Raw genomic sequence first — 18,171 nt, 5'->3', positions numbered from 1 at the left:
CCCGACACTCTAACACACCCAAATATCTTCATTGAAATATCATTAAACATGACTAAAATAATGTCATTTTATTAGCCAGGGGATGAAAAAATATCAAAATCAATATAAAAAATAAAATAATAAAAAAATAAAATAAATTAGGGAAAATTAGATTGCAGAAAAAGTTTTAATGTACAGGAATAAAGTCAAATATTAAGAAAAAAAGTCATATTAAAACAAAAATATCGCAAATTGAAAATATTAAATAAAAAAAAAGTCGTACTCTTATGAGAAACAAAACAACAAATAAAGTTGAAACTTTGGGGAAAAAATAGAATGTGTAAAAAGTTATTTTACGAGATAGTCAAAATTAAAAAAATATTTTTAAATGTAAAAAAGGCAGTCCTAATTTTACAAAAATAGTCAAAATATTCAGAAAAAAAGTTGTATTTTAGTAAAAAAAAAATCTAAACTTCTACTATTATGGGGAAAATAATAGTAGCATAAAGATGAAATACTAATTATTATTTTTTAAAATAAACAAAGCAATTTTTGGAAAATTAAGTTGCAGGAAAAGTTCAATAAAGTCAAAATATTATGGGAATTAAATCAGAAGTTGTATTTTCGCAAGAAAAAAAATCTAAACTTCTAATATTATGGGGAAAATAATAGTAGCATGAAGATGAAATACTAATTATTATTTTTTTAAATAAAACAATTTTTGGAAAATTAAGTTGCAGGAAAAGTTGAATAAAGTCAAAATATTATGGGAATGAAATCAGAAGTTGTATTTTAGCAAGAAAAAAAATCTAAACTTCTAATATTATGGGGGAAATAATAGTAGCATAAAGATGAAATACTAATTATTATTTTTTTAAATAAAAACAATTTTTGGAAAATTAAGTTGCAGGAAAAGTTAAAGAATAAAGTCAAAATATTATGGGAATGAAATCATAATATTCTGAAAATAACATTTACAAAAATTATTGAAGGACAAAGTTGAAATATTTGGGGAAAAAAAAACAAAAATGGGAAAAAAAAAGAGCAAAGTTAATACTTTGCATCCTTTCGTTTGACCACCCCTGCTGTACTCATGCGTCCATGGTGGTACGGTCCAGCACTGGGACGGTCCACTGGGCACAGCAGCACGATGAAATAATGAACTTGCCCTGTGTTCTCATCATGTGTCCAGATGCTCAGGCCGCCCCATTGACGGCCGTCTGAGTGAAGGCTTTGAATAGAGACCCTCAGCTGCACTCCTTCATTTGCATTTCCTGCAGACTTCACACGAGGGCTGGGCGGAGGGCAAACAGGGACCCAGAGTGATATCGGTCTACAATCGACACACGAAAATGATCCTGTGTCGGCTTTGCTCACTGTTGATATTAATATTGTTATTATGTCACAAGATCACGCGAGATTCAGAGTGAGCACTAGATCTGGGATGAAAATAAATTAATTAATCAAATTAAATTATTTTTTTATTATTTATATTATTATAATCATAATATTTAACATTTTATTTAATAATTTAATAATTATTGAAAATTATTATATTATAACATTTAATTATTTTTAATTATTATTTCACACTCTCGCAATAAAAAAATTAATTAGTTAAATTGTTCACATTTATTTAAAAAAATGAAAGGTTTAAAGGATTATGGCCAAGATCAACAAATCAAAAATCCTTAAATAATCTTGAAAAAAAAGTCCAAACTTTAGTATTGACTCGGTATCGAACAGACACTAAAATGTGCAGTATCGCCCACCCCCAATGCAAACTTCACACATGGTGGAACCAGCGCCGCGGATGACTCTGAACTTTAAAAAAAAAACTATGTCATATTCAGTGGTTAGATAAGAGAACACATTCTCGGAATAAAAAAAATATTTGTGAGTCTTTATTTTGCGTGTTTGTGTGTAATTTGGGTGGATATTCGTGGTCGATGTTGAAAATAAGACAAAGTTTAGACGGGACTATGTTTCTCGGCGGAGGGGTACTAATACCACTTGCCTGCCCTTACAGAGCAGCAGGCGGACATAGTTCACCTCAACCGCGGACGACCTAACGTGGGATGCGCTTCTTAGCCTCGACTGGTTTAAAAGTAAACAAGTCTAAGTGTGCTAACCGGGCTGTCAACTGCGGACTTTTAATCCAACAGGCGAACCTTTCAGGACGCCGGGAGGACTCCTAACAAGATGTCAATTTTGCCTTTCACTCCCCCCATCGTCAAGAGACTTCTGGGCTGGAAGAAAGGGGAGCAGAACGGCCAAGAGGAGAAGTGGTGCGAGAAAGCCGTGAAGAGCCTGGTGAAGAAGCTGAAGAAGACGGGCCAACTGGACGAACTGGAGAAAGCCATCACCACCCAGAACATCAACACGAAATGCATCACAATCCCGAGGTGAGACGCGTTAGCCTGCTTTAGCTAGCTAAAAAAAAAAAAAAACACGGAGAACTAACTTACGTTGTGCTCGTGTCGTATGCAAATTAGACGCACGTGGACAAGCTAGCTAAAAAAACACGGAGAACTAACTTACGTTGTGCTCGTGTCGTATGCAAATTAGACGCACGTGGACAAGCTAGCTAAAACACCGTGTAAACAAAAACAAAGTCATCTTCCGGCGCGCAACCTGTGCGTTAACGCATGCGATGCACACAGGCTGCTCAAATGGAGTCCCATGTTATATAACTTGTCCTTAATCTGCTCTGCTTGCTGGCCGCTGTGTGTCTGTGCTGTAACGCAGCCTAGGAATGACCTCCTCTGTTCCCTGAGCTGTTCCCTGAAGGCATCTTCACACTGGTGCCCAAAAATGGAGACTTTGTTTAATTCATTAATAATAATAATATCTGTATGTAATATTGGCAACTTTATTTTGAAACCATTTTCCTTTAATGTAATGAGAATAAATAATGCAGGCAGAATGTGTCAATGAGCAATAAACTTGATTTTTAGTGGAATGTCAAACGCTTTGAAATAAAATAAATTAATCATGCCATAAATTATTAATTAATCTGACATATCGCCATAGTGTCTCATAGAGCAACTGCATGAATTGCAATAAACATTAATTAAATTAAAATTAATTAATTAACTACATGCGGCACGGCGGTCGAGTGGTTAGCGCGCAGACCTCACGGCTAGGAGACTAGGGTTCAATTCCACCCTCGGCATGCGTGGGTTTTCTCCGGGTACTCCGGTTTCCTCCCACATTCCAAAAACATGCTAGGTTAATTAGCGACTCCAAATTGTCCATAGGTATGAATGTGAGTGTGAATGGTTGTTTGTCTATATGTGCCCTGTGATTGGCTGGCCACCAGTCCAGGGTGTACCCCGCCTCTCGCCCGAAGACAGCTGGGATGGGCTCCAGCACCCCCGCGACCCTCATGAGGAAAAGCGGTAGAAAATGAATGAATGAATGAATAATTAACTACATTGTTTAATTCAATTAATTAAATTGTTCACATTGATTAAAAAAAATTAAAGGTTTAATGGAATATGACCGAGATCAACAAATCAAAAATCCTTAAAGAGTCTTGGAAAAAAAAGTCCAAACTTTAGTATTGACTTGGTATCGAACAGATATTAAAATTAATCGGATATATTGCCATATTGTCTCATAGAGAAACTGCATGAATCAAGTTTTTGATTTGTTTACTTATTTTACACTCATTCATTCATTTTCAACCGCTTATCCTCACAAGGGTGAGGGTGCTGGAGCCTATCCCAGCTGTCTTCGGGCGAGCCAGCCAATCACAGGGCACATATAGACAAACAACCATTCACACTCACATTCATACCTATGGACAATTTGGAGTGGCTAATTAAGCTAGCATGTTTTTGGAATGTGGGAGGAAACCGGGGGTGGAATTGAACCCTGGTCTCCTAGCTGTGAGGTCTGTGCGCTAACCACTTGTCCACCGTGCAGCCTATTTTACATTCATTCATTCATTTTCTACCACTTTTTCCTTACGAGGGCCGTGGGGGTGCTGGAGCCTATCCCAGTTGTCTTGGGGCGAGACAGCCAATCACAGGGCACATATAGACAAACAACCATTCACACTCACATTCATACCTATGGACAATTTGGAGTCGCTAATTAACCTAGCATGTTTTTGGAATGTGGGAGGAAACCGGAGGTGGAATTGAACCCTGGTACCCTAGCTAGCCGCGCTAGTCCTGCAAATTGACCACCGGACCAATCATACCTCACAACCCATTAGCACGCCTCTTTAGTCCGCCATGTTGTACAGTGATAAGAAACTAATCGTTATTATAAGGACCGTTAGTAGCAATAATAATTCTACTCTTGCAGGTTTAGTTAGCCCATGCTATTGTTTTTGTGGTGTGACACAACAGCCGCATAATCAGGATAAGAGGATAACGCGTGTTGAATACACTGCGTGTGTCATTGCTGAAACCCGGGTGCCGTTGCTCAACGCTTTACTGAGACTGCTTTGTTCAACCTCAGCAGTGCATAGTTAGAACCGCCAACAACCGTAACAACGTTGCCTCGCTACATTGCATTAGTTTTGTGGTAAAAAAAAAAATATATTGAAAAGAGAGTCATATGTCGTATGTTCATGTAGTCAGCCATGGCAGGATAAAGTCAAAAGAAGTGCTCCTCACAGTCTGTGTGGAAGTGGTACTTGTTTGGTTTCTTAATTTGTCTTTCTCTCTCACTCTGTTTGAAACCGTTTCTTAAGTTCATGAATTCATTTTCTACCGCTTATCCTCGGGGGGGGGGGGGGTCTTCGGGCGAGACAGCCTGGAGCGGTCGCCAGCCAATCACAGGGCACATATAGACAAACAACCATTCACACTTACACTCACATTCATACCTATGGACAATTTGGAGTGGCTAATTAACCTAGCATGTTTTTGGAATGTGGGAGGAAATCATGTTTTTGGAATGTGGGCCATTGAACTCGGGTCTCCTAGCTATGAGGTCTGCGCACTAACCACTTGAGCACCGTGCAGCCTATTTTACACTCTTGCAATAAAAATTAATTTGTTAAATCTTTCCCATTGATAAAAAATGAGGCTAGCTACGTAGCTTGGTAGCTAACCATATGCTATAAGTGGCGGCTGTGTCTTAGCCAGCAGTGTATTAGCTTTGTGCAATGTGGTGTAAATAAAGAATAATAGGAGTGTCATGGTGACTGTAGGGGTGTTATTCAATGTCAACGGAGCTCTAATCATGGTAAAAAAAAATTATATTATATAAATATATCATATTTACAAAGTCAAACAGGTTTTTTAGCCCCAAAAATAAAAATAAGTTAAATGGCACATTTGTACATTTTAACACACTTGAAACGCTCTTACGCTTTTATCTCATTCACTCTTACTCACACAGCAGTGATTCAAGCACAGGTTGCTCAACAAGAAAGGTCACTTTGGGGTCAACATCTTGCAGAGGGTTACTGAACCATCCGGGAATGAATCAGCAAATCACTTTGCCGCCATTCTTGATCAGGGTGCTTATCTCTCAGGGTACCGTGCAGGAGCAGAATACTCCTTAAATTGTTTAACCCAATGGTCTCAAACATGTGGCCCGTGGGCCAAATGTGGCCCGCAGGACACTAGTTTGAGGCCCTCTGCCTTGATATGAAAGTTTAATGTTAGTGCGGCCCGCGCAAGTTTGATATGGATGCTGTATGGCAGTGGTCCCCAAACTAAGGCCCGGGGGCCGGACACGGCCCACTTCCACATTTGACCCGGCCCCCTGAACAATAAAGCATGTACATTTTTCTGTCATAGAACTGGAAATGGTAACCTATTGTGACGTGACTACAACCACACTTTGCCCCAGTCATAGAACATAAACAAACAAACAAACTACCCTGACCCTGGCCCCCCTTCAGAGGAGGGAAAAGTCATGTGGCCCTCACTGGAAAAAGTTTGGGGACCCCTGCTGTATGGTATCATGTACCCAGAAAAAAATATTACGTTTGATTAATGTTCATGTTAAAGGTTAAATAACTGTTAATAGTTATCCTTCCTATCCGTGTGGAAGTGGTAAGTTTTTGGCTATTTAAGTTTAAAGGAAATAACTTGAAGGCTACCGTTTAGGTCGCTAGCTCTCTAGTTTGCGAGTTAGCATGTGTCTCAAGACCCTGCAGTTGCGCAATATGTTGTAAATAAAAAGAGTATAAATGTGACTATATTCGTGTTTTGTCATGTTTACAGGGCTCTAATAATGCTTTAATTTTAATCCGAAAAAAATAATTTGTCTACCCACCAACTATATGTGGTTTCTTAAGTTTTTATTATTTGCCGTTTTATTATTATTATTATATTTATGTATTTATTACTGATTGATTTTCTTTATTCTTGATTTGTTTATTTATTTTTCATCTTATTTTGTGTAGAAAAATATAAAGTAAGATATTTAAGAACAGTGGAATGTTTTATCAGAGCTTTTCTTGTAGAAAATCGAAACCAAAGCAAAGTTTATTCATTTTTCTGTTTTTAATAAATAAACCTGACCAGGTCATTTTTGATCAACTTATGCATCTAAGGGTTAAAGCAGAGGTCAGCAACCCACGGCTCCAGAGCCGCATGTGGCTCTTCCGCATCTCTATTGTGGCTCCCTTCGCAATGCTCAAGTATTTTTTTAACACCCGAATTAAAAAATACGCATCTTTGTACTGAGTGTTGAAAAAAATCAGACTTTCTGTGACACTGTATACTAGCAAGAGTACTTGATCAACTCCACTTTTTCTCCTCTGAACTACATTTGATACCATAAAATTCCCTCCGAATCTGACAGTCAATCAAAATCTTGGGAGACTCGCAATTTGTTGTGGATGTGAGAATTTCGCTACACATTTCTTCAGGCATTGAGTATTGAGGTTTAACCAAGATGATACTGTAATCACTCTATGAGTTGGCTTTTATTACACATGTACACTACACTTCTATTTGCTGTATTCTGCTGTTAAAATTAAGAAAGATTCAAACTTTCGAAAGTTTATAAGATATTGTTTTTAAATTATGTTTTGCGGCTCCAGCCTATATTTATTTAGTGAGCGAGGGGGTAAAATGGCTCTTTTGATCATAAAGGTTGCCGACCCCTGGTAAAGTAACACACACAGGCTGTCATTTAGATTAAATCACATCGCATGTGTTAGCTAAAACCCAAGATGGCCACTCCCAGATTCTTGATTGTCACACGTGTGCATATCACAGCTCGTACCGGCTCGGTCCAGCAACATTCACACTTAAGCCTACCCGGAAATGTATCCAGCGTTTGCCATGATCCAGGTTTCATATTTCCCACCACTAATGCGGTAGTGGAAGAGGCAGAGCGCATTAAAGATGACCCAGGATCAGAACTGGCTGTCAGTGAGGCCTAACGGCGTCCCATTGAGTGGGAGCTGCTGCTTCTATTAATTCTCCCGTGTCCCCCCGGCATGCTGAGAGCAGCTGCCTGCGTGTTCGGGCCTGTCCATGTCCAGGTCAGCGACTCACTGACACTTGAACTTCATGATAAGGCTTAACTACTGCACCAGTGGGCAAGCCGCTACACCTGCTGAGGGAGTAAATACAGCTGTCTTTTGGCATGTTTTTTTTTGTAATGGTAATGGTATTATTTCATATGAACATACATCACATTACAATTGAATGCATCCCATAATCAGTCCACAGTTCCACATGTCCGAAAGGAGTAGGAAGAAGCAAAGCTTATTAAATCCTACCCCTCCATCTGGTACTTTTACAATCAGTAACTGTTACATTTGTTCACTTCCTGCTTTCCTAATATATTTTTTTTATTATTTATTTTATTTATTTATTAATTTTTATTGTTTTATTTTTTATTTATTTTTTTGTCACGTACCGAAGTACGAGGTGATATGACCATACAGTAACATTCATTCATTCATTTTCTACCGCTTTTCCGCGGGGGTGCTGGAGCCTATCCCAGCTTCGGTCTTCAGTCTTCGGGAGAGAGGCGGGGTACACCCTGGATTGGTCGCCAGCCAATCACAGGCCACATATAGACAAACAACCATTCACACTCACATTCATACCTATGGACAATTTGGAGTCGCTAATTAACCTAGCATGTTTTTGGAATGTGGGAGGAAACCGGAGTACCCGGAGAAAACCCAGGAGAACATGCAAACTCCACACAGAGATGGCTGAGGGTGGAATTGAACCCTGGTCTCCTAGCTGTGAGGTCTGCACGCTAATCACTAGACCGCCGTGCCGCCAAAATTTATTATTATTATTTTTTTTTTTTAAATGTAAAATAACCCATTTTTGTGTCGTTTTACACATAAGTGTAAGTTATGCTAGGACGACCAGGGTTCGATTCCACCCTCAGCCATCTCTGTGTGGAGTTTGCATGTTCTCCCTGTGCATGCGTGGGTTTTCCCCGGGTACTCCGGGTACTCCATAGGTATGAATGTGAGTGTGAATGGTTGTTTGTTTGAGGGTGGAATTGAACCCTGGTCTCTTAGCTGTGAGGTCTGCGCACTAACAGTTACTGATTTTTGAACAGCAACTGTTACATTTGTTCACTTCCTGCTTTCCTAATATAATTTTTTTAATGAAAAAAAAATGATTAATTTGTATTATTTTATTTTTATTTATTTTTTTTGTCACATACCGAAGTACGAGGTGATATGACCATACAATGACATAATGGGTACCATAGTAACCGTCAATATATATATATATATATATATATATATTCTTTATATATATATATATATATATATATATATATATATATATATATATATATATATATATATATATATATATATATATATTCTTTATATATATATATATATATATATATATATATATATATATATATATATATATATATATATATATATATATATATATATAGCACATCATGACTGCTTCAAGACTCTTCATCCTGGTATTTAGCAAACGTCAAATACTCATTATGCATTCTAATTTGCATAATTGGGATTGAGACGATAATTTTAACATTAATTTGAGGAAAAGTTACTGGTGTTAATGTTTCCCGCGGAGTGATTCCCTTGCTCTGATAAGTTTTACATACAGAAGCAGAGTAGAGTAGTAGAGGACTTCACCGTTGGCGTCAGTCTGCCATTTTACTATTTATATGTTACTAAATCTTACACACCGCCCTTTAATTCCCATTCTTAAATTGAATGTAACAGCGTTTTACCGTCTTGGGTTTGGTCTGCTTGCCCCTGCTTGCCCCTTTAGGTCGCTGTGGTTTGACGAGGGGTGGCCATTTTCTGAAAGCTCAATAAACACTAAATGCCTGATTATTTAAATCCTGAGTCAGTCAACTGTTATTGCAATGACTTACCCTTCATCCAGTTTCTCTCCGTTTCCATTTAGTTTTCTCTTCCCCCGTGAACAAACAAGGCCTTCTCACAAAACTCCTGAAATGACTCAAGCCGTGAAGCACAAGCGAAATGTTTGAAATGTTTATTTCAAACTTCGTCAAAATTCGTCATGTTTCGCTTACCCAAAACATTCCTGTTCATCAGCGTGATTAAAGTATTTCTAACAGCTATTGTATTTGTTCACACGTTATTTATTGATGTGCTAGCGTAATCCGCATGACTGACAGGGTCACTTCGGCCATGCTTTCAACATATGAAAGACGTATGACATGGACGCAAACTGGGACAGCTGAGCTTTGTTGAGCTTTGTTGGTCAACGTATGTTTAAAAAAAAAAAAATTGCCTATGGGCGTATTTTACCACATGGAGCAAAGACTTCTTGTTCAATGGCGTTGTATAACATATTGTTTTGTTCTATTTGAACATGTTCTATTTGTTCATAGAATGCACACAGAGTGATGAGCAACTCTGTTTCTGCCTCCTTTCTTCTTCTTATTATTATTATTAAGGGCTGTGCCCCTTGTGTATGTGTATTTCTGCGTTTTGTGTCATTTCTTAAAAACTCGGTCATGACGCAAAATAAAGTTGCAAGTGCCAGAATTTTGGCAAAGAAATTTTTTTTTATAAAAATGTATTTTGTTATTGTACGTTTTTTGGCAGACCTTTTTTATTAACGAAACAAGCAGAGGTTCACTGTACGGTCGCCCCTCGTTTATCACGGTTAATTAATTCCGCGATGAGAGAATTTCCACCAAATGAAATTCAACATAAAAAAAAATTTTTTAAATGTAGTCAGAGCATAGAAAACCCGTGTAGGACTTTGTAAATATAGTTTTTTTTTACCATGATTAGAGCACTCTAGACATGAAATAGCACCCCTATAGTCACCTTTTAAATTATTACTCTTTGTTTACACCACATTGCACAGGCTACAGGATCACTGCAGGGACATGACACACAGCCGCCGCTCGTAGCATATAGCAAGCTACTGAGCTCACTAGTTAGCATGTGGTTTCTAAACTTAACGAAATGTTTCAAATGGAGTGGGGAAGAAGGATAAAATGTGAAACTGAAACGGTACCACTTCCACACTGAATGGGAAGAGAACTTGGCTGACTTCATGCAGTGTTAATATAATAATGTAATGTAAGATAATGTCCTATCAATGTAACGCTACACTACATATGACTTATCTTTTATTATATTTTTTTGACAAATAATAGACAATAGTCAACCATGAAACTGGCATGAAACGCCGCAACAGAGCGATGTTAGAACTTAGAGTACTAAGGTTACACAGTTACTTCAAATTTACTTTAAAAGTATAATCCTGGGTGGTCGCCCCGGCTTGATTGAAGTGACATAAACCCTCATTTGGAATCAAGTCACAAAGTAAATAGAAGGCTTTCTGTGCGTTAATTGAATGTTTGGTCGTCTTTTAACTGAGACTAGAAGGGTAGATTGCTGCCTTGCAACTGCCTCAGCTCTCGCTGGATTCGGGCCAACTACATAATGTGTTTGTACTGGATCATTTGCTCAATCACGTAGAACACAATAGTAGTAGAAGTCAGTCAATACATCATTAACGTTATTGTCTGTAGCGACACGGACAATACTGGTTGGACGGCAACAGTCTGGGTGTTAAACTTCACACACACTCCGACATGGCGGAATTCCCTTTCACACAGGCCACGTCCCGCCTCTGATACTTAATTACAGACTCGCGCATTTTGTTTTGACGGCGACTGAACATGTCTAGGTTTAGGGCTCTTCGTAACACGATAAACACTAATGGAAATTACTCATGCTCCAGATTGAGAGGGAGGCTGATGTCATTGCAGCGCCACAATGAATACATTTCTCAGCCATTTTAGACTATTTTGACTGATCTTTCAAGGCACACAGAATATTGTATTCCATGGCTATATGAACGTGGAAACAAAACAAAAATTAGACTCCTGTTTTTCATTAGAAAAAAAAGTTTCTTTTTTACCATTTTCCGTTCTGTAGTAATCAGAACATAAGTAAGTTTCAGGAAAATATCAGTTACCGACTAGAAACATGAGGAAAAATGGCTTTTTCTTTAAAGGTACATTTCAAGCATAACTTTCATTCATTCATTCATTCATGTGCTGGAGCCTATCCCAGCTGTCTTCGGGCGAGAGAGGCGGGGTACACCCTGGACTGGTGGCCAGCCAATCACAGGGCTCATATAGACAAACAACCATTCACACTCACATTCATACCTATGGACAATTTGGAGTCGCTAATTAACCTAGCATGTTTTTTTTGGAATGTGGGAGGAAACCGGAGTACCCGGAGAAAACCCATGCATGCACGGGGAGAACATGCAAACTCCACACAGAGATGACCGAGGGTGGAATCGAACCCTGGTCCTCCTAGCATAACGTACACTTATGTGTAAAACTACATAAAAATGGGTTATTTTACATTCAAAAAAAATAAATAAATAAATAATAATAATAAATTTTGGCGGCACGGCAGTCTCGTGGTTAGTGCGCAGACCTCACAGCTAGGAGACCAGGGTTCAATTCCACCCTGGGCCATTTCTGTGTGGAGTTTGCATGTTCTCCCCGTGCATGTGTGGGTTTTCTCCGGGTACTCCGGTTTCCTCCCACATTCCAAAAACATGCTAGATTAATTAGCGACTCCAAATTGTCCATAGGTATGAATGTGAGTGTGAATGGTTGTTTGTCTATATGTGCCCTGTGATTGGCTGGACACCAGTCCAGGGTGTACCCCGCCTCTCGCCCGAAGACAGCTGGGATAGGCTCCAGCACCCCTCGCGACCCTCGTGAGGAAAAAGCGGTAGAAAATGAATGAATGAATAATAATAAATTCTATTTACATTGCACTTTACGTTACATAAAAATTACATAAAACAACACAACAAAAGGTGTGTATATATATATATATATATATATATATATATATATATATACTCACAACCAAAACTTTAAATTATTGTTATTTTTTGTACAAATTACTGTTTACGCTGTACATTGTTGTTCATATTTGATGTAATCTATTTATTCTCCACATTATTATTAATTATTATTATTACACGGGAGCCAGGCAACGACATTTCGCTGGCAATTTCACTGCTGTGTTATTGTGCAATGACAATAAAGAAAGTCTATGTCTATACAGTAAACCTCGCATATATCGGATTCAATTGTTCCCACTGGTTTTGTCCGATATAAGCGAAATCCGTTATATGCGTATACCGGAAAATGTCCGTTTTACGCATATATCGGATTTATATCCGGTATATGCGTAAATCAGATTTTATCCGTTATAAAAAGGCACTTCCTTGACTATGTTTCCAATGTACCTGGACGCGCAGGCAACGCTGCAAACGCTGCAAATGACGTCGTATAGCGGCCTGTCACGATTCGGCGAATCGGAGCACCACGATGCGGCCATCCGATATACGCGAGGGAAATTTAATGGAAATGCATTGGAACGGGACTGGAGATTTTGTCCGAAATAGGCGAAATCCGTTATAAAAAATCCGATATATGCAATGAATTTTTATTGGAAATGCATTACAGAAAAATCGGTTCTTTTTTATCTGTCCGTTGTGAGCGAATTTCCGATATATCTGAGGTTTACTGTATATATTTAAAAAAAGGCTAAGAAAAGGCCTTTGTAAAAAGGTAAGTCTTTAGGCTCCGTTAAAAATAACAAATATATCACCATGAACTCACCATGATCCTTCCAGTCATGTGACCAAATGCACTTCAACCACATTGCGCCCATTTTTTAGGACTTGCTCGGAAGTGAAATGCATTACAGTAATAGACATATAAATATGTTGTTGGCATCGAGCGTTCATAGTACGTTTTTGATTTTCAATGAGTTAACAATGTACAAAAGTATTTTTTCCCGATGATATGAATAACCAGAGAGTGATTTTACGTCATATTTACACACAGCGACAGAAAGAGGTGAACTCCATAATCACGTTAGCTTATGTGCTTTTCACTAAACGAAACATACCAGGCATGTTTACGCTCTCATTCCTTCCCGTCCCACGTGTAGCTGTTTGTCGAGTCACATACCCGAGTCGCCTAGACGGTTTTTTGTGTGACTGACAGTGAAGTCACAGACAGTCACAGTAATATTTAAGGTGTACTTCTACCGCCTGCTCTAATAAGTCACGTTTTTGTTTGATATTTGTCAGTCTAATCAGTCACTAAGTCTGTTGACCGAGACCAATTCTCTTTGAGACGACCAGGGCCTCCGGGAAGGTGTGGACTGCTGTTTGGTTTGTGGTTTCCGGAAAGTAGGGGGGCGGGGGGGGCGGGTTAAGGAGACAGCTCAGCCTGGACTTTGCCCTTGCTGCGTTGCGTATACAACTATCAGCAAGGGTGTGTGTGCGCACACACAGACACCTTCTCCAGACAACAAACTCGCCTTTGTGTTCCTTTGGGTGCTGATCTACCACTGAACGTATGCGGGGAAACGACCTGACATGATGCAGCATGGTTTTCAAACGACAGGAAGGAACTGCTTCGAAGACGTCAGTCTGTTAAGGGAGGGTACAACGGCTTTGCTGGCTTGTCTGAAAAAATCCTTGAATCTTCTTTTGAGTTCATGTATCACTTTGACCAAATTCTGAGGGAATTCACTCCATCGCAACTGGACTGTTCAGGTTGTCTTAGACGTTTGGCCCCTCATCCGAGCAGGCTTCATCAGTTCCTGCTCACAGGCTAGGTGGGACACACCAGTCACACTAGATAGGACAACTCTACTCTAGTTCATACTCAAATACAAGGTGGGACACACGCGAGTCACACTAGATAGGACAGCCCTCGTCTAGTTTATGCTCAAAGGCTCAAAGGCTAGGTGGGACACACCAGCCAGACTAGATAGGACAGCTCTACTCTAGTTCATACACAAATATGAGGTGGGATACACCAGCCAGACTCGATAGGACAGCTCTAGTCTAGTTTATACCCATAGGCTAGGTGGGACACACCAGCCAGACTAGATAGGACAGCTCGACTCTAGTTCATACTCAAAGACGAGGTGGGACACACTAGCCAGACTACATAGGACAGCTCTAGTCTACTTTATGCTCAAAGGCTAGGTGGGACACACACCAGCCAGACTAGATAGGACAGCTCTTGTCTAGTTCATACTCAAAGACGAGGTGGGACACACCCCAGCCAGACTAGATAGGACAGCTCTACTCTAGTTCATACTCAAATACGAGGTGGGGCACACATGAGTCACACTAAATAGGACAGCCCTCATCTAGTTTATGCTCAAAGGTTAGGTGGGACACACACCAGTCACACTAGATAGGACAGCTCTAGTCTAGTTTATGCCCATAGGCTAGGTGGGACACATGACTTAATGACTTAATTATTAATAGTAGATGTGTTTGATTGAATAATGGAATGAGCCATTATTATTAACTATACAGACGATCCAGCTTGACTCGACATCCTGCTTTTAGGAATGGGAATGTCACTCAAGTAACTTAATGGCTTCCACAGATGGCGGACCGATATATGCTTTTTGTCAATTGTGTGCGTTTGCTGCTTCAGAAAAAATGGCTGACATGTCCTGGGTCCTAATTTATTCATGTCTGACATCTGGAATATTTCAATCATTATTCATTTTTATTTCCCCCGAGACACGGCCAGTCGGGTCATCGACGAGGAAGGAAGGACCTTAGAGCTCAGACTTTTCTATTCGGCAGGTTTTAAAACGCAAACTCATTATGACCATTTATGGTAACCTGTTTTTGTGGAGGGGGGGGAAGCGGTGCCATTTAATATTATATGGGACTGTGTAAAAAAAAAAAAAAAAAAAATATATATATATATATAATTGAATCAGTGTGAGGGTGGCACGGGGGTTGAGTGGTTAGTGCGCAGACCTCACAGCTAGGAGACCAGGGTTCAATTCCACCCTCTGGCATCTCTGTGTGGAGTTTGCATGTTCTCCCCGTTCTCTGGGTACTCCGGTTTCCTCCCACATTCCAAAAAAACATGCTAGGTTAATTAGCGACTCCAAATTGTCCATAGGTATGAATGTGAGTGTGAATGGTTGTTTGTCTATATGTGCCCTGTGATTGGCTGGCCACCAGTCCAGGGTGTACCCCGCCTCTCGCCCGAAGACAACTGGGATAGGCTCCAGCACCCCCCGCGACCCTCTTGAGGAAAAAGCGGTAGAAAATGAATGAATGTGAAGTTTTTGTTGTGTCGGTGTTTACAGGAAACATCCCAAATGAAGGCATGTCTACGGAATGCTGTGTTCCCATCCTCAGCGGTCACCTTTTTGGGTTATTTCTAGTCACCTTTTGAGTATAGTAGTTGTTGTTTTGGATTTCAAGATGCCAGTAGTATCATTTCCATCGAATTCCATGCGGGGGAAAAAAAAGCATTTAAAGTATACTAATCTTGGCTTTTGAGTGCATTCCTTGAACCATAGGAACTTATTCCATACACACACCACCCACGCTCTCTGGAAAAGCCATTAGATGTTTCCTTTCCTTCTGTAGAGGCTGTTGAGAGAAAGGAACCAATAATTGGGTGGGAGAGAAAAGCAAAAGCTAGCTTAACCGTCTCCCACAGGTGATATCATTTGGTTGGTTCTGGACCAACGAGGGGGGGGGGGGGGGGTGTCATATGAAACCCCAGATGTACATACATTACCGGGACAGCTTGGAGAAAGTCTCGTCAATGTGTACGATTCCTCACCACAATGGATTCTTATCCACATATAGTGGATCCCCACATTCATTTCAATTTTCTTTTACATTTCTGCAGATAAAATCAATGTCAAAAATCGATATTTTTATGGTCGCCGCTGTTTGCTATTGGCTTGGTGGTCCTGGAAAGTAACCCCCTTGCAGTATTTGGGGACTTCTATCCAACTATCCATACCATTCTCTTCCGCTTGTCTGGGGTCCAGCTCGCAAGGGCAGCAGTCTCAGACTTCCCGGTGTCTGGCCACCTTTTTCCAGTTCCACCGGAAGAACACCAAAGCGTTCCCAAGGCCAGCCGTGAGACATAATCTCGGAAATTCAGTCCATGAAACAGAATCAGAATCGGTGACAAAGGGCAGCCTTGGCGGAGACCGATGTCAACCGACCGCTGGCATTGCTAACCACCGATCCCGTACTCTTGGGGTACTCCACATAGCTTGCAAGGGTGTAGACTTGGTCCAAGTCCAGACTTGTTGAATAGAGTTGGTCCAAGTCCAGACTTGTTGAATAGAGTTGGTCCTAGTTCAGACTTGTTGAACATTGAGCCCTGATGCCTCCTGGAAGTCTTCCTGGGAAGGTGTACCAGGCCTACCTGGCCCGGGAGGAGGGCCCTGGACAGACTTAGGACACGCCCCGCGACCGGTTAAACTCCTGAAGACTAGGACCTCCGAGGATTGGAGTCCAGAACCCAAATAACTCTTGGGGTACCCCTACATTGGTCCAAGTCCAGACTTGTTGAATAGAGTTGGTCCTAGTTCAGACTTGTTGAACATCGAGCCCTGATGCCTCCTGGAAGTCTTCCTGGGAAGGTGTACCAGTCCTACCTGGCCCGGGAGGAGGGCCCTGGACAGACTTAGGACACGCCCCACGACCGGTTAAACTCCTGAAGACTAGGACCTTTGAGGACTGGAGTCCAGAACCCAAAAAACGTGACCGGTTGGCTTCTTCGTCCAACTGTACTGGACTTCAACTCTGTTATTAGAAAGACTGGAAAGACTGGAAAGGCACAAAGACCTTTGCATCTCGACAACCCATTCCGACCGCTGGCATTGCTAACCACCGATCCCGTACTCTTGGGGTACCCCTACATAGCTTGCAAGGGTGTAGAGTTGGTCCAAGTCCAGACTTGTTGAATAGAGTTGGTCCAAGTCCAGACTTGTTGAACATCGAGCCCTGATGCCTCCTGGAAGTCTTCCTGGGAAGGTGTACCAGTCCTACCTGGCCCGGGAGGAGGGCCCTGGACAGACTTAGGACACGCCCCACGACCGGTTAAACTCCTGAAGACTAGGACCTTCGAGGACTGGAGTCCAGAACCCAAAAAACTCTTGGGGTACCCCTACATTGGTCCAAGTCCAGACTTGTTGAATACAGTTGGTCCAAGTCCAGACTTGTTGAATAGAGTTGGTCCTAGTTCAGACTTGTTGAACATTGAGCCCTGATGCCTCCTGGAAGTCTTCCTGGGAAGGTGTACCAGTCCTACCTGGCCCGGGAGGAGGGCTCTGCACAGACTTAGGACATGCCCCGCGACCGGTTAATCCTGAAGACTAGGACCTTCGAGGATTAGAGTCCAGAACCCAAAAAAACGTGACCGGTTGGCTTCTTCGTCCAACTGTACTGGACTTCAACTCTGTTATTAGAAAGACTGGAAAGGCACAAAAAGGCCTTTGCATCTCGACAACCCCCCCCCCCCCCCCCCCCCTTCCACATCCCCGACGCCGCCTCCTCTCACTCAGTGCAGGGACGGCGGCGGGGCCACAGTCGGGACAGCGAGACAGACGGAAGAGGGGGGCGGGGGGTCATGGGGCCCAGACACTCTGAGCTGCCCTGAGCTGTTCAGACACCCTGCCAGGGCCTTTGTCCGGCAGCACCCCCCCACCCACCCCCTTTCTTTATCCATTGCCCACTTGCGCCCCCCCCCCCCCCCCCTTGCCTTTTTACATGCAGGAACCTTCAATTGCACTACATTTAAAAAGATGACTTCCAAGGAAAAGCCTTAACCAATGGCGTATATTAGCAAATATTACATTCCAACATGGGGGGGGGGGGGGGGGGTGATAGAGGAACTGTTTCGTGACATCATTAA

The 18,171-nt window shown here is 41.2% G+C and overlaps 1 protein-coding gene across 1 annotated transcript in view; it reads left to right on the top strand.

Annotated features, from left to right (window-relative positions):
• The first annotated feature begins 2,004 nt into the window (after positions 1-2,004).
• smad3a (SMAD family member 3a) overlaps positions 2,005-18,171 on the top strand; it is a 28,454-nt gene continuing 12,287 nt past the window's right edge. The window contains exon 1 of the mRNA XM_058076836.1: positions 2,005-2,384. Coding sequence (XP_057932819.1) covers positions 2,182-2,384 — 203 coding nt within the window. The 5' untranslated portion in view covers positions 2,005-2,181. The remainder of the gene's footprint in view (positions 2,385-18,171) is intronic.

This window comes from Doryrhamphus excisus, chromosome 7 (genome assembly GCF_030265055.1).
Source record: "Doryrhamphus excisus isolate RoL2022-K1 chromosome 7, RoL_Dexc_1.0, whole genome shotgun sequence".
NCBI lineage: Eukaryota > Metazoa > Chordata > Actinopteri > Syngnathiformes > Syngnathidae > Doryrhamphus > Doryrhamphus excisus.
Note: the sequence above shows the minus strand (reverse complement) of the source record. Positions and strands in the feature narration are given on the sequence as shown.